Here is a 22,405-nt window from a genome sequence, read left to right as displayed (position 1 = left end):
GTTGGCGTCGTCAACACATGCAACAAGTGTTTCAGGCTGCCTAATTCTTGAGCCTCTGATGACCAGACTTTTGGTCTCTCCGAATCTCTCCACCCAACATCTGGGTAGAGGGGAAGGTCCGGTTGGCTGAACGTGAGGTCCAGTGAATTAGTGCTCAACGCAGCACCATCTACCTTCCTCTTAATCATCCGAATCACAACTATTGCAGGATACAGAAGACAGGTAGTTTGCAACTACCAGGTTGCAAACTTGCCCACCGTGAACAGGCTTGCAACGAAAAGAGGAACAAAAAATTAGGAACCTCTTAAAGTTTCCCCTTCGAGGATACTTAAAAAAATTAACGAACTATCCTGGCACTAGTCCCATTATCTACATCAAGGAGTGCCAACTTTTTGTGGAGGATGATCCACTACCCTACACGTGCCACAGGCCAGGATATATCAACCAGAATTAAAAGAGCAAAGGTTAAGAAAGCTGCGTCATAGACCGGGAGCACCAGACATACAACTACTCACTAGTGATGCTCGAGAATCAACCTGACAGAACATCTCCAGTAATACTTCTACCATCTGACAGCCACCTGATGATCCACCAGCTGGTGCACCTGATGGTCCATAGCTGGTGCATTTAGTGGTCTAACCATCCTTGGGTGCTGCAGATCTCAACATTGCAACTGGTTGTGTAACGAGGAAAATAACAGACAACAAAGTCTTCCACATTACTCAGGAGCAAAATTTAACAAATGGAATAAACATGCCAACAATGTAAGCTAAATAAAAAGATGGGATGGGTTGATGAGTTCTTAGCCAGGCTTAGACACTCAGACAAAGCCAGCAAGCCAAGGTGACCATGTATCAGAGGTTACTGGTGAAACACTTGATATAAGGAACTGGAACTACCCTTCCATACCTGTGCACTGAAGAAAGAGCTTATATTGGGACACTGCTTCTCTATGTAGAGGTGTACCGAGTTATACAGAAGATGTAAATACAAATGTTTTCTGGAGGGAGGATAGTTGAAAAATGAAAATCATTTCGAGGTGAGATGAGTGAAGTCATGTGTGATGAATCATGGACCGGTGATGTGTGATGAATCATGGACCGGTGATGTGTGATGAATCATGGACCGGTGATGTGTGATGAATCATGGACCGGTGATGTGTGATGAATCATGGACCGGTGATGTGTGATGAATCATGGACCGGTGATGTGTGATGAATCATGGACCGGTGATGTGTGATGAATCATGGACCGGTGATGTGTGATGAATCATGGACCGGTGATGTGTGATGAATCATGGACCGGTGATGTGTGATGAATCATGGACCGGTGATGTGTGATGAATCATGGACCGGTGATGTGTGATGAAATCATGTGTGATGAATCATGGCCCGGTGATGTGTGATGAATCATGGACCGGTGATGTGTGATGAATCATGGACCGGTGATGTGTGATGAATCATGGACCGGTGATGTGTGATGAATCATGGACCGGTGATGTGTGATGAATCATGGGTCGGTGATGTGTGATGAATCATGGACCGGTGATGTGTGATGAATCATGGGTCGGTGATGTGTGATGAATCATGGACCGGTGATGTGTGATGAATCATGGGTCGGTGATGTGTGATGAATCATGGACCGGTGATGTGTGATGAATCATGGACCGGTGATGTGTGATGAATCATGGACCGGTGATGTGTGATGAATCATGGACCGGTGATGTGTGATGAATCATGGGTCGGTGATGTGTGATGAATCATGGACCGGTGATGTGTGATGAATCATGGACCGGTGATGTGTGATGAATCATGGGTCGGTGATGTGTGATGAATCATGGACCGGTGATGTGTGATGAATCATGGGTCGGTGGTACTATGCAACAAGAACGTTTGTCCATTATACTGCAATGTCACCTGGTTTCTGGTCAGCAAGTTTAACCAATTTCTGTGTTGCTCTGGTGCTGAACCTGACCCTAGGCTAAACGTGCCTTAGTTCTATTCACTAGAAATTTAAGTTAGTTCTAGACACCATTTCACGTTTCTTTCAGGTTAATTCCGGTTTGTAAATTAGTATAAAAAATATATGAATTTATAGAACAAGCCGGACATAGTGCATGTGACACCATCAAGTGTAACGACTCTTTTGTTTTGTCTTTTAAAGAGGAACTTACCTAAGTTGACGATGCCAGCGACCAGTTCTATGATGCCAGCCATAAAGGCGAGGAGAACAGCATAGTCACCCCCGCCCTGACCGCTATACTGGTACGTCATGATGGACATGATGGCTGTTGGTCCGATACTGACCTCACTGGTCGACCCCAGCAGGAAGTATACGAAGCAGGGAATGAAGGCAGAGTACAGCCCATACTGTAGCAGAGAGGAAGAGGGAGGGGAAACAGTGTGAGGATGATAGTTAATAAAAGTCACTGTAGCCAGGCTGAAACAAATAAATAATTCACGAGCTTATAATGGTCCAGGACAGACCAAACTCTCCACTATTTTTCATTTTCGGATTAGTTGTCAATAAGAGAGAGAGAGAGAGAATGTTGGTGTGGCAGTTAAATTGTTGCCGCAGCAAAAAATTGTGATCCCAATGTTTATCGTCAGAGGCAATTCAGGATATCATAATGAATTTCAGCAGACCACTATGAATAAAGTTATTTCTAACAATTACAGCAATTCTTACCAAACTCGTCAATGCAGAATTTAATTACCATCTCAAAATTACTGGCATCTTAACACTAAATTTGTGTGTTATTTCACAGATTATATTCTAAATCAATTTACATGTTTATATACATCAACATTACAGTGTTTATATACATCAACATTACAGTGTTTATATACATCAACATTACAGTGTTTATATACATCAACATTACAGTGTTTATATACATCAACATTAGTTACACACAATCATTATATATAACAATGGTTATAAATGACCATAATTTTTAAAGGGGTGGACCGGTAAGCCAGCGGAAGGCCTCGGTCAGATGACCAAAAGCTCCAAAGGCGGGTCATCATCTGACTAAGACCCGCGTCAGGAAACATTTGTCCTGTTTCCTGGCGAACCTTACCTAACCTAACCATTAGTTACACTGTAATGTGTGGCTATCATGATTTACTGTAAAGTGAGAAACTAATCTATAGATTGAAGCATCGCTTTGCCACTCTGCTGGTCGTTGTAAGACAACTAACTGCGTCAGGAGACATTCTTCCTCACCATGAAAATACCAGAGGATAAAGAAAGTGGTTAATTGAAAAAGTAGTCATGAATATCAGGATAAAGACAGTGACTGGGAAAAAGAGTAAACATGGGAACAGGAGTTTGGTATTGGCTGAGTGGAAGTACAGACATGATGACAGGATTTAATTAGTTGCTGGGGGAAAAACCAGACATAATGGCAAGATAAACAAGGGAGTAATCAAAAGGTAACTTACACTTGGAGGAAGACCAGCTACGAGACCGTAAGCCAGCGCCTGGGGTATCATCATGAGGCCAACGGTGAAGCCAGCTATCAGGTCCCCCATCAGGCATTCTGTGTTGTAGCTCCTGAGCCAGGTAAGGAAGGGCAGACGTCGGTACAGTGTCTTCCTACTAAGACACCGATCCAACTTGTTCTGACGACACCATGCATAAGAGATACATTACTGGCAGACACTAACACACACAAGAGATACATTACTGAGAGAAACTAGCTCACACATGAGAGATTCGTCACTGAAGAAATTAAGGACACATAAGCGTTACGTTTCTCGGGAAACTAGGAAAGGTGAGATATAATTAACTGGGGATGGAGAGACTAACATTACAGAAAATATTAGACAAAAGACGTAAGTGCGGTAGTATTTCTGCTACTGTTCTTGTTACACATCTTTAACCTGTGCCACAGCAAGAAGGTTTAAACTAACAATACAAGCCTTGGAGAAGGAATATAGATGGCTACAGTATTTGAATTACATGTTGGACAGCGCGATTATTTCTTTGACAGCATACCACACACGCCATCAAGAGCCTCCAGTAAACAGCGAAGCCACAATCCCGTCCTTACTTCCCCTGTATCTGGGACTGGTCATGACAGTAGCCAGGATTCGCCATTCCTGGAGTTTACCTGGAGAGAGTTTCGGGGGTCAACGCCCCCGCGGCCCGGTCTGTGACCAGGCCTCCTGGTGGATCAGCGCCTGATCAACCAGGCTGTTGCTGCTGGCTGCACGCAAACCAACGTACGAGCCACAGCCCGGCTGATCAGGAACTGACTTTAGGTGCTTGTCCAGTGCCAGCTTGAAGACTGCCAGGGGTCTGTTGGTAATCCCCCTTATGTGTGCTGGGAGGCAGTTGAACAGTCTCGGGCCCCTGACACTTATTGTATGGTCTCTTAACGTGCTAGTGACACCCCTGCTTTTCATTGGGGGGATGGTGCATCGTCTGCCAAGTCTTTTGCTTTCAGTGGACTTTGTTACTTAAGTAGTTCAGCTCCTTAATCCACGACAAGTGCCAACCACTACTCTCACTGGCTGAGAAAATCCAGTAGAACTGGCATAGAATTAATGGCGAGGATCAAAAAGTTTGTTAGTTTGCATATTTAAATGGCAATTCTCAAATTACTTAGATATCTTCTGGATGAAAGAGGGTGGACGGGAGCACTTGTTCAGTCCATCAAGATTGATGGACTGAACACATCGACTCAAGGTTGAGGGACTGATTACCTCATTCTCCTCCTGTTCTTCAAGTTTCTCCTACGTACGGACTGATGAAGCCACTGTGTGGCGAAACGTTTCCTCAATAAAGATACCCAAGAGTTGCACATGTGTGATGAATGGTTTTGAAAACCGACAAGTTGAAGAATTGAGACACTTATGCAACACATGGGAATCTTTATTGAAGAAACGTTTCGCCACACAGTGGCTTCATCAGTCCTATACAAAGTAGAAGTGGGTAAGGAGAGTAGAAGTTTGAGGTAATCAGCCCTATGCTGCACTTCCTACAAGAGTGATGGACTGAACACATCGATTCCAGGTTGAGGGACTGATTACCTCAAACTTCTACTCTCCTTACCCACTTCTACTTTGTATAGGACTGATGAAGCCACTGTGTGGCGAAACGTTTCTTCAATAAAGATTCCCATATGTTGCATAAGTGTCTCAATTCTTCAGTTGCACATGTGTCTAATTTATCAACATGTCGGTTCTCTGAACCATTCATCTACAAGTCTCTATGTAATTATGCCACAGTCCTATACTGAATACTGCGGAGACTTAGAAGATAGCAACATAGACGTCATTCTGAGAAAAGAATAATGCACAGAAAGTAGGGAGGTTTGTCCCCAGTTGTGGTTCTGGATCACCATCTAGCAGCTGGTGCTAATTTTAGTGATTTACGTGAAAGTGATACGAGGTTGAGACTTCCGCTTTATGTGGAAGACGTGACCAAGATGGTGTCATTGTTCTTGGCGTCGAGACACACTCAGTATGCAAGATGGATTCCAGTTCACTTCCGTAATAGGGTTTCACTGACAAAGCGAATCCCAACGTTCATAGTTTATAAAAGGCAAATTTGTTGTGAAAACTTGAGGACGTGCATTTTCTATCATGTCGACTGACCAGTTCCAGGAGCAGAATAATGCATCAGTTAAAAGTGTTGATGGATGATCAGACATGATGTGAGCTTATATAAAAAATATCAACTTTAAGAACTGGTGAATGTTTCTCTGGAAAACTGGATATCATGGAAGAATTCAATAAAACTTCCTTTATACCTGGAACAGTTTTCTTTTTCACTGAAGACTGTTTACAGAAAACTCCATCTTTTTAAAATATTCAACAGCAGATCACCATTATAGAAAATGCTTTTGATAGAGTACCGCACCAGAGACTGTAAAAAAAGTGGCAGCTCATGGCATTGGGGGAAAAGTGCTGTCATGGATCGAGTCGTGGCTCACTAATAGGAAGCAGAGAGTATGCTTAAATGGGGTTAAATCCGAGTGGGGATCTGTAACAAGTGGCGTACCACAGGGATCAGTCTTGGGCCCGTTGTTGTTAATAATATATATCAATGACCTTGATGAGGGTATTACTAGTGATATGAGCAAATTCGCGGATAACACAAAGATAGGTAGGATAATTGATTCAAACGTAGATGTTAGGGAACTTCAGGAGGATTTAGACATGCTCTGTTCTTGGCCAGAAAAGTGGCAGATGCAGTTCAATGTAGATAAATGCAAGGTTCTGAAGCTCGGGAGTGTCCATAACCCTAGCACTTATAACTTAAATAATGTAGAACTTAGCCATACAGATTGTGAAAAGGACTTGGGGGTTATGGAAAGCAGCAACCTTAAACCAAGACAGCAATGCCTAAGCGTACGTAATAAGGCAAATAAATTATTGGGATTTATATCAAGAAGTGTAAGCAACAGAAGTCCAGAGGTCATACTGCAGCTTTATACATCATTAGTAAGGCCTCACTTAGATTATGCAGCTCAGTTCTGGTCTCCATATTACAGAATGGACATAAATTTGTTAGATAACATTCAGCATAGAATGACTAAATTAATACATAGCATTAGAAATCTTCCTTATGAAGAAAGATTGAAGACTCTTAAATTACAGTCAATTGTTAGACGAAGAATGAGGGGAGACATGATCGAAGTGTGTAAGTGGAAGATAGGTATTAATAAAGGGGATATTAATAAGGTCTTGAGGATATCTCTCCAAGAGAGAACCCGCAGTAATGGATTTAAATTAGACAAGTTTAGATTTAGAAAGGACATAGGAAAGTATTGGTTTGGAAATAGGGTAGTAGATGAGTGGAACAGTCTACCTAGTTGGGTTATTGAGGTTACAACTTTAGGAAGCTTCAGATTTAGGTAGGATAAATATATGAGTGGGATGGGTTGGATTTGAGTGTGACTTGCAAATGAGTGGATAGAGTTATCAGATCTTATTTCTTGGGGAGCATTGAAAATTGGGTTGGGCAAATGTTTTGTTAGTGGGATGGATTGTAAAGGACCTGCCGAGTATGGGCCAGCAGGCCTGCTGCAGTGTTCCTCCTTTTTTATGTTCTTATGTTGTTAGGTAAGACACATATGCAACAGTTAGGTATCTTTATTATGAAACGTTTCGCCTACACAGTAGGCTTCTTCAGTCAAGTACAGAAAAGTTGATAGAAGCAGAAGATACTTGAAGACGATGTAATCAGTCCATCACCCTTAAAGTTTTGAGGTGGTCAGTCCCTCAGTCTGGAGAAGAGCATTGTTCCATAGTATGAAACAATATGGAGATGAAGTGACAGGATGGAGCTTTTATAGCGCCAAGAGGTGAGACGTAGGCCACTAGGTGAGGTAAGAACTCAGATGTTGAGAGGTCAGGTCCCTCTCAAATCCACTGATGGACTGATTACATCGTCTTCAAGTATCTTCTGCTTCTATCAACTTTTCTGTACTTGACTGAAGAAGCCTACTGTGTAGGCGAAACGTTTCATAATAAAGATACCTAACTGTTGCATATGTGTCTTACCTAACAACCTGTCGGTATTTTATACCATTTTAATGTTCAATCTGTCAGACACTGCAACACAAGGGTATCTTGGTACAGACCTGCAATCAACTTCGACAACTTCCACTAGTGAGAGCGGCTGGATTTGAGAGGGACCTGACCTCTCAGCATCTGAGTTCTTACCTCTCCTAGTGGCCTACGTCTCACCTCTTGGCGCTATAAAAAGCTCCATCCTGTCACTTCATCTCCATATTGTTTCATACTATGGAACAATGCTCTTCTCCAGACTGAGGGACTGACCACCTCAAAACTTTAAGGGTGATGGACTGATTACATCGTCTTCAAGTATCTTCTGCTTCTATCAACTTTTCTGTACTTGACTGAAGAAGCCTACTGTGTAGGCGAAACGTTTCATAGTAAAGATACCTAACTGTTGCATATGTGTCTTACCTAACAACCTGTCGGTATTTTATACCATTTTAATGTTCAACATGTTCTTATGTTCATTTACTGATGTATATGTTAATACTGGTATTATTTAATGCCTTCACCTGAATTGTAATGCCTGAAGAACCCAATGGAATTAGTTTCCAACAATAATACTTATGATTCTGTAAAATCTAACGCATGTCTAACTCTTAAATTAGGTTCTCAAAAAAAAAAAAAAAAAAAGTGATGGTCTGGAGTTTTGTGACCCTCTGATCGTGGGTTCTAACCCCACCCGTGGTATGGTTTGTTTGCAATCGTCATTACAATTTCACCAGTCATTAAGTTCTCATCTTTTGTGACCCAATAACAATATGTCATCTAAATCAACTGCATCCAAATTCTTGGAGATGCTAAGAGTCCAAAAGGCATCCTTGTCTCTCAAAAAAAGTGTTTTGCTATGATTAATTACGAAAATCTCTCGGCACTTTTCAGTTACAGATAATTGTTGATGTGACAACACCTGAGACTGCTGCACCTCTCCTGCCATACGGTTTATAAGCTCCTTCTCTGCACTTATGCCGTATTCTATTCAACATTGATGGACTGACCACATCGACTGAAGGCTGAGGGACTGATTACCTCATTCTCCTCCGGTTCTTCAAGATTATCCTTTGTATGGACTGATGAAGCCACTGTGTGGCGAAACGTTTCCTCAATAAAGATACCCAAGAATTGCACACGTGGTGACGTGTACTTAGCTCAGTGGTGACGTGTACTTAGCTCAGTGGTGACGTGTACTTAGCTCTGTGAAGACCTGTTTGTGTGCTCTCTGTGAATCTGAACCAGGATGCCCTCTCTTGAGCAGCTTTACCAGCAGCTGAGAGAAGAACTCCGAGTTGCTAAACTGGAGATACGGCGATTAACGGAGGAGAACAAGAGGATTCGTAGTAATCCTCCTGTTGTGAGTCCCCAGGTTAAGAGGGGAGCTTGGTCAGTGGCCGGGCAACATGGAACCAAGCTGAAGATTAAGAAAACGGTTGGAGAGGCAGAAACAACGAGAAACCAGAAGACTGCCGTGGAAACTTCCAACTCATTCTCGGTGCTACCTGACGAATGTGAGTGTTCTACTGGGAATGCCACAACGAGCACCAAGGAAGCATTGGCAGACGTGAGTGAGACATCCCTAGAAACCCCAACGAAGACCATCGAGAACGTCATGACGAATTCTACAAGTGGTGTAATGCTACCTGGCGAATGTGAGTCGACTACTCGGAGCATCACTACGGACGACGCCAAGGAAGGTAAAAACATTGTTGTTGTTGGGGATAGCCAGATTAGGTACATGGATAGGGCATTCTGTTTGAAGGATAGGAGTAGGAGGCAGAGAGTGTGTTTTCCTGGGGCTGGGATGAAGGATATTGTTAGCCGTCTGGATGACATCATGAGAGGTAATGGGAGCAATCCTATTATCTGTCTCAGTGCTGGAGGCAACGATGTTGGCAGACGTAGGAGTGAGGACCTGATTAGCAGGTATAGGTCAGCAATAGAGATAATTAGGAGGAAGGGTGGGAAACCTGTCATATGTGGCATTTTGCCAAGGAGAGGAGTTGGAAATGAATGGTTGTCCAGAGCAATCGGTGTCAATTGCTGGCTGGACAAATACTGTAAGGAAAATGCGGTAACATTCATTGACAACTGGGACCTCTTCTATGGCAGAAATGACATGTATGCCAGGGATGGGGTTCACTTGTCTAGGTGTGGGGTGGGAGCACTGGCCAACGCAGTGGAGGGAGCTGTTAGGTCTTTAAACTAGGAATAGTTAGTGGTATGGGTTTTGGCGGGAAAACTGTGAAGTCGCAGGGTAGTAACATGAGTAATAGGAGAACTAGTAATAGGCAAAATGAGGAGGATATTGGAAAGCCAGTGGCACTAATTGACAATGACAGTAATAGGTTTAGTGGAATAACAGAAATGAGCAGGAAGGGTAAAGAGATAGGAGGGTCATTAAATATTTATTACACAAATAGTCGCAGTGCTAGGAATAAGATGGACGAGTTGAGACTAGTTGCTAGTGCAGGTAACATAGATGTATTTGCCATTACTGAGACGTGGTTTAATTCAAAAAGTCGGGACATGCCTGCAGAATGTCACATTCAGGGTTTTAAATTGTTCCAAGTAGATAGAAGTATCGGGAAGGGGGGTGGGGTGGCATTGTATGTCCGAGATCGCTTGAACTGTTGCATAAAAACGGGTATTAAGTCTGAAGTAACACATACAGAGTCTGTTTGGATAGAATTTTCAGAGGGGCATGAAAAATTAATTTTAGGTGTGATATACCGTCCCCCAAATTTAGATAGGGACCAGGGGAGACTACTATGGGAGGAAATAGTTAGGGCCACAAGGCACGATAACGTAGTAATTCTAGGAGACTTTAACTTTAGTCATATTGATTGGAATTTCTTGACTGGGAATTTAGAATCATACGATTTCTTAGAAGTAGTTCAGGATTGTTTTTTGAAGCAGTTTGTGACAGAACCTACAAGGGGTAATAACCTGCTTGACTTAGTTCTGGCAAACAATGAATCCCTTGTTAATAATTTAGAAGTTTCAGAGGAACTGGGTGCTAGCGACCACAAATCAATTACATGTAGAATTGAATGGAAGTATGATAGTAGGGATAACTCAGTAACAGTCCCAGATTTTCGCTTAGCAGATTACGATGGGCTTAGAGAACACTTATCATCTGTTGACTGGGGTAACGAAGAGAGCTATCAATATGACAGTTTTCTGAACACAATACATGCTGCTCAAAGAACGTTTATCCCTTATAAGGAAATTAGATCAAATAGAAATGACCCAAAATGGATGAATAATAGGCTCAAATATCTACTAGGGCATAAGAAAGGAATTTATAGGCGTATCAAAAGAGGCGAGGGTCATCTTATGAATCAGTATATTGACATTAAGAGGGACATTAAAAAAGGGGATAAGAAAAGCTAAAAGGGACTATGAAATTAAAGTTGCTAGGGATTCTAAAACTAACCGAAAAAGTTTTTTCCAGGTCTATAGAACAAAAGTCAGAGATAAGATAGGTCCCCTTAAAAATAACTATGGGCATCTTACTGACAAAGAGAATGAAATGTGCTCGATTTTAAATAATTATTTTCTCTCGGTTTTTACACAGGAAGACACTAATAATATTCCGGTAATTAATTTTTATAGTGGATCAGAAGAAGATAAATTATGTAACATCACAGTCACTATTGAAATGGTTGTGAAGCAGATAGACAGACTGAAGCAAAATAAGTCACTGGGTCCTGATGAGGTTTTTTCAAGGGATCTAAAGGAATGCAAAATGGAAGTCTGTGAACCATTAACTAATATTTTTAATTTATCTCTTCAAACAGGTGCAGTGTCTGATATGTGGAAGATGGCTAATGTAATTCCTATTTTTAAAACAGGGGACAAGTCGTTACCGTCAAATTACCGCCCAATAAGCCTGACCTCAATTGTAGGCAAATTACTAGAGTCAATTATAGCTGAGATTATAAGAAGCCATCTCGATAAGCATAGCTTGATTAATGACACTCAGCATGGATTCACAAAAGGCCGGTCTTGTCTAACTAATTTATTAACTTTCTTCAGTAAAGCTTTTGAGGCTGTTGACCACGATAAAGAATTTGATATTATTTACTTAGATTTTAGTAAGGCATTTGATAGAGTTCCGCACCAAAGACTGTTGAAGAAAGTAGCAGCTCATGGAATTGGGGGAAGGGTGCTCTCGTGGATCGAATCATGGCTCACAGACAGGAAGCAAAGAGTGTCCATAAATGGGGTTAAATCCGAGTGGGGATCAGTAACGAGTGGCGTTCCACAGGGATCAGTCTTGGGCCCGTTGTTGTTTATAATATATATCAATGATCTTGATGAGGGAATTACTAGTGATATGAGCAAATTCGCCGATGACACGAAGATAGGTAGGATAATTGATTCAAACGTACATGTTAGGGAACTTCAGGAGGATTTAGACAAACTCTACTCTTGGTCAGAAAAGTGGCAGATGCAGTTCAATGTAGATAAATGCAAGGTTCTGAAGCTCGGGAGTGTCCATAACCCTAGCACTTATAAGTTAAATAATGTAGAACTTAACCATACAGATTGCGAAAAGGACTTGGGGGTTATGGTAAGCAGCAACCTTAAACCAAGACAGCAATGCCTAAGCGTACGTAATAAGGCAAATAGATTACTGGGATTTATATCAAGAAGTGTAAGCAACAGAAGTCCAGAGGTCATACTGCAGCTTTATACATCATTAGTAAAGCCTCACCTAGATTATGCAGCTCAATTCTGGTCTCCATATTACAGAATGGACATAAATTCGTTAGAAAACATTCAGCGTAGGATGACTAAATTAATACATAGCATTAGAAATCTTCCTTATGAAGAAAGATTGAAGACTCTTAAGTTACATTCACTTGTTAGACGAAGAATGAGGGGAGACCTGATCGAAGTGTATAAGTGGAAGATAGGTATTAATAAAGGGGATATTAACAAGGTCTTGAGGATATCTCTCCAAGAGAGAACCCGCAGTAATGGATTTAAATTAGATAAGTTTAGATTTAGAAAGGACATAGGAAAGTATTGGTTTGGAAATAGGGTAGTAGATGAGTGGAACAGTCTACCTAGTTGGGTTATTGAGGCTAGGACTTTGGGTAGTTTCAAATTTAGGTTGGATAAATACATGAGTGGGATGGGTTGGATTTGAGTGGGACTTGCACATCAGAGCTTATTTCTTGGGTAGCATTGAAAATTGGGAAGGTCAAATGTTTGTTAGTGGGATGAATTGTAAAGGACCTGCCTAGTATGGGCCAACAGGCCTGCTGCAGTGTTCCTCCTTTCTTATGTTCTTATGTTCTTATGTTCTAATTTATCAACAGATAATTGTTCCTTAAGTCATATTAATGGACACTTGTTACATTGAATTTCTCTGAAACCTTAAAATCAACATAAATCCTTACAGTTTTAGAGACTGCAGTTAAAAGTGGCACAGCAGGGACTGCCCAATCACTATATAAACCTGCTAAAATAATTTCAATTAACATTTTTTTAAGTGTTACTTGAGTCACCTTTTGACAGAAGGTAATCTCTCTTGTTTCATAAATCTGGGAGTAGCGACACACTTCACGTGAACTGTTGCTACCGTTGTCAGCATAGTTGCTGATCCTCCTTTACATGTGTTGTATGTATAGATTAGCTGAGCATCATAATACCATCCATGTGTTTATATAGAAGATCCCTATTAGGCCGAGTGACTGTATGACGTCACGGGATACAGCATGAGTGAGTGAGAGGCGATGCAGCGCCTCTCACTTGATAAACACTTATCTGAATCCACAAAAAAATTGCTTATATTTTATCACTATTATGTTTATAAGCTTTAGAAAGCTTATCTAATGCAACAGACTCATGAAATCGTAATGACACGATTGGTAGAGTTCATCACGGCCACGCACTTACATTTGTGGTCACAGTGGTGCCTATCTTAACCTTCCTATGGTGTAGAAATATACCTAGTTGGATGAATCTTAGTGTAGCCAGCTGGTCCAGTGGCTAACGCGTCGGTCTGGAGTTTTATGACTCTCTGATCGCGGGTTCTAACCCCACCCGTGGTGAGGTTAGATGAGGTTAGATGAGATCTTTCTCACGGTTTATTACCAGTTTATTATTAGAGTAAAGCATATTTAAGAAGTGAGAAATTCGCGATCAATTATATTGCACTTCCTTCTCCATAAGAAGGAAAATTTGCATAATACAAAGTATTCTAAATGATTACATTCAATATTTTCTGACGTAGTTCTACCTGCATTGTTAACAACTGTGCTCCATCTTCAGACATCGTGGAACCTGAGACTCCAGATTGAGACACTTATGCAACATATGGGAATCTTTATTGAGGAAACGTTTCGCCACACAGTGACTTCATCAGTCCAATACAAAGTAGAAATGGGTAAGGAGAGGAGGAGTTTGAGGTAATCAGTCCCTCAGCCTGGAGTCGATGTGTTCAGTCCATCAATCTTGTAGAATGTACAGCATAGGGCCGTAGACGTGGCTTATATACTGTAGTGAGGTGAGGTGAAGCAGGCGGAGGCGGGGTCATAGTGGTACCATCCACTAGTCGAAGTAGGTCTTCGTCCAAAGGTTGAACAAGTGTTGAAGAATTCTTTGTAACAAGATCCCATGATGCTGCCGTGTCTGACAGTTGTGATGAATGGTTTGAAAAACCGACAAGTTGAAGATTGAGACAAGCAACATAAGCATAAGTGTCTCAATCATACAACACTTTTGATGCTTCCCGATACATGCTTCACAAGTGATCTTTCTTGTAACACAAATTACAAATTAAATCCTCGAATGTAAAGTTTAAACTTTTATCATGTAGAAACCGACAAAATTCACAAATTATGATAACATGAATTGCTTCAACGTTCTCAGCTTCATGTTTCTCGCTGACAAACCTTTCACAATGATCAAGTTTCTTTAAAAAATCTTCCCAGCAGACAAACTTTGCAAATCTAAATTCGCAGCCACCAAGTTAGGAAAAAAATTTAGTTTCTCTACCACGAATAACTGGTCTGTGACCCTCGAGTCAAACTGAACGACTAAGACAGTATATCAACGCCCTCACTGCCCGGTCTGTGACCAGGCCTCATGGTGGATCAAGGCCTGATCACCCAGACTGTTACTGTTGGCCGCACGTAAACCGACATACGAGCCACAGCCCGGCTGGTCAGGTACCGACTCTAGGTGCTTGTCCAGTGCCTGCTTGAAGACAGCCAGGGGTCTATTGGTAATCTCCCTTATGTATGCTGGGAGGCAGTTGAACAGTCTTGGGCCCCTGACACTTACTGTGTTATCTCCTATCCTGCTAGTGGCACCCCTGCTTTTTACTGGGGGGATGTTGCATCGTCTGCCGAGTCTTTTGCTTTCGTAGTGAGTGATTTTCGTGTGCAAGTTCGGTACTAGTCCCTCTAGGATTTTCCAGGTGTATATAATCATGTATCTCTCCCGCCTGCGTTCCAGGGAGTACAGGTTCAGGAACTTCAAGCGCTCCCAGTAATTGAGGTGTTTTATCTCCGTTATGCGTGCCGTGAAGGTTCTCTGTACATTTTCTAGGTCAGCAATTTCACCTGTTTTGAAAGGTGTTGTTAGTGTGCAGCAATATTCCAGCCTAGATAGAACAAGTGACCTGAAGAGTGTCATCATGGGCTTGGCCTCCCTAGTTTTGAAGGTTCTCATTATCCATCCTGTCATTAACTAGTATCTTTAAACTTACATGTTACTCAAAGATTCTTACTGGTGTTTGTTCCTTTGATGAAATGTCATCTGATGCTGTGGTATGAATTTCTATGGGTTTAGCGCTTAAACTGAGTATAATAATATTATTTAGTTATCCTATACGGTCATCATAATTCTTATCATGACATACAACGACTCATAAATATTTCCCAAATCACTGTAAATTTTTGTGTTTGGTGAGATTAATATTAATCGTTTCAAGGAGATTTCCGATGGAGGTAAAAGATTGTATCTTCACTTGGGACGTGTTAAGAATAACATTAGCTTGCATAAATTATGGATGAGCGAGTAATCTGTCAACCTACTCGGGTTTTTATGAGAGTCAGTCTCCCCTGCCATCCTTGGGAGAGAACTACTGGTTTTTACATAGTATCCAGAGTAGGTCAATAGTGCCACTGTACTCCTGACTCCTCCCGCTAAGTCTTCCTCACGACTAATAAATTTTAAGTTACCTGCATTAGCTTGGCTATAATCCGGCTACTTATGCCATAACATAAGAGTGTGGTTTGCACTCACCTCATATAGTTGTGGTTGCAGGAGTCGAGTCACAGCTCTTGGCCCAGCCTCTTCACTGGTCGCTACTAGGTCACTCTTCGTGCTCTATGAGATTTATCATACCTCTTCTTGAAGCTATGTATGGATTCTTCCTCCACTACATCACTTGCCAGACTATTCCACTTCCTGGCAATGCTGTGACTGAAGAAACACTTCCTAAGATCCCTGTGATTCATCTGAGTCTTCAGCTTCTGTGTTCCCTTGTTGCTGTGTCCCATCTCTGGCACATCCTGTCTCTGTCCACCTCGTCGATTCCTCTCAGCATTTTATATGTCGTTATCATATCCCCTGTGAGTGTGTGTGTGTGTGTGTGTGTGTGTACTCACCTATTTGTGGTTGCAGGGGTCGTGTGTGTGTGTGTGTGTGTGTGTGTGTGTGTGTGTGTGTGTGTGTGTACTCACCTAGTTGTACTCACCTAGTTGTGTGTGTGTGTGTGTGTGTGTGTGTGTGTGTGTGTGTGTGTGTGTGTGTGTGTGTGTGTGTCTGTGTGTCTGTCTGTGTGTGTCTGTCTGTGTGTGTCTTTGTGTCTGTGGCTCTGTCTCTGTGTGTGTCTCTCGCCCTCTCTCTCACTCACTCTGTTTCTTGGCCAACGTTCCAACACGATCGTATGTTAGAGTTTCGATTCAGATATTCTGCTCGACTCTGCTAGCCTCCACCTCACCTAGTTTGCTCCAGGAAAATCCCATAATCATCTGTATTGACCAGGACTCTTTTCCGATTGCATTTTAACTACGATACGGTTATCCTGGTCAACTATACTGTCCTCATCGCCTCAGTAGTACAAGGAAGTCTGACAGCAACATCCACATCTTCGTCTGTATGCTACAGATTATCTACGGAGCAGTGATGATACCAGTAAATCAACCCTTGTTAACATTGGTCATTAATTTAGTTTTTATTTTTCAATTTTGATTCAGTTAGGTTATTAAACTTCGTATTTTCCTGTTTATTATAAACTTAAATTTTGTTCTCAACTTGGTTCTTGATACCATTCCTGAGAGACAGCCACGATGCTGTCTTATTCTTGAAATAAATCACTTGTTTCAGACTTCCTGACTGACAGCATCTCCACGATCTTATAAAACAAACTCCCCACCCCCCCAAAAAATCATTTTTCGTCACTGTTGTATACTGGGGAATAATGAACGGCTCTGGTTCACTATACTGGTTATATTCCCACAGAGTCCCAAAATAAACTAAAATTAGATACTTGAAACATTCCAAGTGATTAAGTAAAAACCGAACACAAAAGAACTGAGGTTAGGATACAGTTGTATTTTATAATTTAACACAAGATGGATTAAACTAGCCAGTACATGATAGACAAAGCTACTTTAGTTGTTTGAATCAAGCCAAGTTTCACTCAATCAAAGCAATAATAACTGGATCCTCTGTGAATGCACATGTACTTAGTGGAAACTATATTAAATATACCGATAATGCCAGTACCTAATCAGCCAATCACGTGACAGCATCTCAATCCCTAAAATGATGCAGATATGGTCAGGAGGTTGTTCAGACCATCTTCAAGGGGAGGGGAGTCTCCTTGGCGTGGTGAAAAGGGTTTTGCTCTGAGGAATTGGATCTTCGGTCTTTTTCCTCCGACCGAACCAAATTACCCCCACTTCCTCTTTCCCAACCCAATCTTTTCCATTCCTCCTTTCCTTTCCCTGTTCTTGACCCATCCCTCTCCTCTCCTTCCTTCCGTGCTATTGGCCTTCGGAATCTACCCCTCTGAAATTTTAGGGGAGAGGGTGTCGGTGTCCATTCCATTTCGTTGAGCTTCATGGTGGTGCTGTTGCTTGCCATGGAATCTGGATCAATTAGGGATATCCTGATATCCGTTCAGAGTTCCAGGGGGAGCAGCTTAGGTTCGGGTGACGGATGTATCTCTGGAGATTACTTGTCGGTTCCAGGTGGTGGTGGACAAAGGACGTATGCCATGTAATGGATTTCCAGTCGCCCTCTTTCGTTCAGTGAGGTGGCTCGGTGGATGTGAGGTTGCTATCCTGGATTGCTGGTTTATCGGCATGAAGGGTAGGGTATGGCACTGGTCCCATGCCGCATCTGCACTACTGATGGTTTTAAATCCTCTGACGGCGTCGGGTTTGAAGCAGCATTCCCAGTGTTGTATGAGGTCATTTATAAGACTCTGGTAGCATTTTCACAGCTTAACTGTATGCAATTATCATAGCAATTATACGTATTGTTTCCAGTCCTACCTCAACATTCATGGTAGTTTAAGCTTTAGTGCTTTGCAACCTATCAAAAAATTTAATTCTTCCCATTCTCTAGTTCGTCATATACAACTTTGGTTGTGCCGCATTTCTAGCAAAAATAAAGAAATTGTTTTCTGTTGGGTCCGTGATCATGTTGATGTTCAGGGCAACGAGCAGACTGACTCTGCTGCGCGGTCAGTGGTACAGGACCTCCTCGTTTTATATAGGGGTATTCTATTTTCATCCTATTTTGCTGTAATTTCTGGCCGCCTTCGAAACCGTTGGTAACAAGGTTGGTCTTAGTTGATTCATAACAAATTACGTTCTATAAAGCCGAGTTTAGGATTCTGGTCTTCTTACTATCGATGTCGTGTTTGGGAGACTAGGTTTCCAGCCTTCACATGGGGCGCACACATCACACTCATGGGTATCTCATGGAGAGGTGCCCAGTTCTACTCCGTGAGAATTGTCAGGTTCCTATTTCAGTTTGCTATATTGTATGACTCTCCTATCTACCAGCAAGCACGCAGAATTTACTTCCAGAGTCGTCACCGCTCTAACAGCCTTACTTTATCTTACCTCCTCGCTGACGGCCCCATCTTTCACACAGACTCTCTCTTGGACTTTTTAACACCAACAGATTTATTACGCAAATTTTATTATACTTCCTATAGCACTCCTCACCGCCTTTACTCTCCCTCTCTTATACTCTCCAGCCTGGCTTGTCTCAGATCAAGCATAGTAAACTTTAGCACACACTGGTATATTACAGACCATTCTGGAGAAATACCCTGACTTTCAAAGCTGTAAATAAAGCATTACCACGTGTGTGTGTGTGTGTGTGTGTGTGTGTGTGCGCGCGCTTGTGTGTATACATATATTTGTACGCTCGTGTGCATGTGTCTGTGCGTGCGCCCTCGTGTGTGTATGTGTGCGCGCGCGCTCGTGTGATTGTATGACCCACTTAATTTTTGTATTTATAACTCATTACAATTGTGACCAGGTGTGGACGTGTCAGTGGTTCATTACTTTGTAATTTGTTCATGACTGTAACCATGTATAGGAGTGAAGCTGATTCATTACCTCTGTAACTTGCCATGATTGTGACCAGATCTACCTGGAGTTCATTACCTTTGTAACTAGTTCAGCTATCATAACTTTGGGGTCCAGTCCCTGGACCCATTGTGTACCTTTGTAATCTTTTGACTACCACCCACAGGATGGGTATGACTACCGTCCACAAGATGGGTATGACTACCACCCACAGGATGAGTATGACTACCGCCTAAAGGATGGGTATGACTACCACCCACAGGATGGGTATGACTACCACCCACAGGATGGGTATGACTACCGCCCAAAGGATAAGTATGACTACCACCCACAGGATGGGTATGACTACCACCCACAGGATGGGTATGACTACCACACACAGGATGGGTATGACTACCACCCACAGGATGGGTATGACTACCACCCACAGGATGAGTATGACTACCACCCACAGGATGGGTATGACTACCACCCACAGGATGAGTATGACTACCACCCACAGGATGGGTATGACTACCGCCCACAGGATGGGTATGACTACCACCCACAGGATGAGTATGACTACCGCCTTAGGATGGGTATGACTACCACCCACAGGATGGGTATGACTACCGCCCACAGGATGGGTATGACTACCACCCACAGGATGAGTATGACTACCGCCCAAAGGATGGGTATGACTACCACCCACAGGATGGGTATGACTACCACCCACAGGATGGGTATAACTACCACCCACAGGATGGGTATGACTACCACCCACAGGATGAGTATGACTACCGCCCAAAGGATGGGTATGACTACCGCCCACAGGATGGGTATAACTACCACCCACAGGATGGGTATAACTACCACCCACAGGATGGGTATAACTACCACCCACAGGATGGGTATGACTACCACCCACAGGATGAGTATGACTACCGCCCAAAGGATGGGTATGACTACCACCCACAGGATGGGTATGACTACCGCCCACAGGATGGGTATGACTACCACCCACAGGATGGGTATAACTACCACCCACAGGATGGGTATGACTACCACCCACAGGATGAGTATGACTACCGCCCAAAGGATGGGTATGACTACCACCCACAGGATGGGTATGACTACCACCCACAGGATGGGTATAACTACCACCCACAGGATGGGTATGACTACCACCCACAGGATGAGTATGACTACCGCCCAAAGGATGGGTATGACTACCGCCCACAGGATGGGTATAACTACCGCCCACAGGGTGGGTATGACTACCGCCCACAGGATGGGTATGACTACCACCCACAGGGTGGGTATGGGGTACATAATAAAGATATTAAACTAATTAACCTACCGTGCAGTGCTGTATAAACCTTGTGGGATTACCACTTAGTGTTGATTATTATATTCCTTGGATGATGCATGTCTGGAACATGTTCGTACAGCATGATATCAACGAAATAATTAGGTGACCAAATAAAATCGCTGGCCCAGAGATGATAGTTAAGACACATAGGCAACATTTGAGGTTGTCAGTCCCTCAGCCTGGAGAACTTCTCCAGGCTGAGGGACTGACAACATCAAATCTATGACTTTAAGGGTGATAGACTGATTACATCGTCTTCACATCTCTACTGCTCCTGCCTACTTTTTGTACTAGATTGAAGAAGCCTACTGTGTAGGCGAAACGTTTCGGAATAAAGTTGCCTAAATGTTGCCTATGTGTCTAAACTACCATCCTGTCGGTATTGTATACCATTTTGATATTGGCCCAGAGATGACTCCAACGTCATCCTCTTCTCTGTTTTTATGTTTTGTGACAATAAAAAGGCTTTTAATTGAGCTGATGTATGTAACAGCTCTTAGCTTGTAAATAAAGTTAGGAATCTTAACCTAACCTTGTGAAAAATAAGAGAGATATAACGAGAAAATAATAAATTTGAGGCAGAATGCAGCCCTTTAAAAACACACACGTCTCTACAATAACAGAGAATAAGAGTACTCACCTTGATGTTGAAGGCGACTCCTGGAGGAGGCCTGGAGGCAGCTGTGGTGCTCTGCATCCTCTCCTGCAACACAAACTTCACTGGGATTTATTTGTCAATAGAATCACGAGAACTGTTCGTGGTGAAGGTCGTAGTTATATAACTCACTCAGTTTACCTCGAGGTCTTTCTCTGGTCGAGGTCTTCCTCTGGTCGAGGTCTTCCTCTGGTCGAGGTCTTCCTCTGGTCGAGGTCTTCCTCTGGTCGAGGTCTTCCTCTGGTCGAGGTCCTTCCCACCCCACAGATCTTTATTTAGACAACATTTTACTTACAGTACAGAAAAACACATTCAGAGTAATGATTTCTTCCGTGAACTCTGAATAAATTATATGCTGCTGATGATTGTTATTGTTATTATTATTAATACACAAGCCGTCTCCCACCGAGGCATGGTGACCAAGCTGTTACTGCCGGCCACACGCAATCCGACGTACGAACCACAGCTCGGCTGGTCAGGTACTGACTTTAGCTGCCTGTGACAAAAGAAAAGTGTTGACTCAAATTCGCGCAGTTTGAAGGGCGCGTTATAAGACTACTAAATGAGAGAAGCAAACTCTAAATGTGTTTACTCTCTTCAGGTTTGGAGGGAAGAAAGGAAGTGAAGGATGAAGCCGTCGAGATATATGGACGAGATGATGCCCGGTTACTGTGGCAACCTCAGCAAGGTCTGCAACACTGATGCCAAGCCATCGTAAGAACGGGAGTCGGGTCTGGAGACTAGTACTTGCAACTACCTCCTCTACCTTTCTCCAAGCTGCTGTCTTAGAGTGGAAGTGAGAGTGGACACACATACCCTTCAACAACTTCCTCGCTCGTTTAAAATCAGGACTCAGTTAGCGGTTCTGCTGCAACGGTAGCGACCCAGTGCATCACTGCACGAGCACAAGCATCACTGCACAAGCACAAGCATCTCTGCACGAGCACAAGCATCACTGCACGAGCACAAGCATCACTGCACGAGCACAAGTATCACTGCACGAGCACAAGCATCACTGCACGAGCACAAGCATCACTGCACGAGCACAAGCATCACTGCACGAACACAAGCATCACTGCACGAGCACAAGCATCACTGCACAAGCACAAGCATCTCTGCACGAGCACAAGCATCACTGCACGAGTATTTGGAAGCATCACTGCATGAACACAAGCATCACTGCACGAACACAAGCATCACTGCACGAACACAAGCATCACTGCACGAACACAAGCATCACTGCACGAGTATTTGGAAGCATCACTGCATGAACACAAGCATCACTGCACGAA

At 42.8% G+C, this 22,405-nt stretch overlaps 1 protein-coding gene across 1 annotated transcript in view; it reads right to left on the bottom strand.

Moving 5' to 3' along the window:
* The window catches only part of LOC128703729 (sodium-independent sulfate anion transporter-like), a 79,058-nt gene extending 57,458 nt beyond the window's left edge, over positions 1–21,600 (bottom strand). Inside the window, exons 1-3 of the mRNA XM_070101368.1 lie at positions 21,099–21,600; positions 3,446–3,625; positions 2,173–2,368 (exon numbers count right to left, since the gene is read on the bottom strand). Coding sequence (XP_069957469.1) covers positions 2,173–2,368; positions 3,446–3,625; positions 21,099–21,155 — 433 coding nt within the window. The 5' untranslated portion in view covers positions 21,156–21,600. The remainder of the gene's footprint in view (positions 1–2,172; positions 2,369–3,445; positions 3,626–21,098) is intronic.
* Positions 21,601–22,405: the final 805 nt, after the last annotated feature.

The sequence above is a fragment of the Cherax quadricarinatus genome, chromosome 76 (genome assembly GCF_038502225.1).
Source record: "Cherax quadricarinatus isolate ZL_2023a chromosome 76, ASM3850222v1, whole genome shotgun sequence".
NCBI lineage: Eukaryota > Metazoa > Arthropoda > Malacostraca > Decapoda > Parastacidae > Cherax > Cherax quadricarinatus.
Note: the sequence above shows the minus strand (reverse complement) of the source record. Positions and strands in the feature narration are given on the sequence as shown.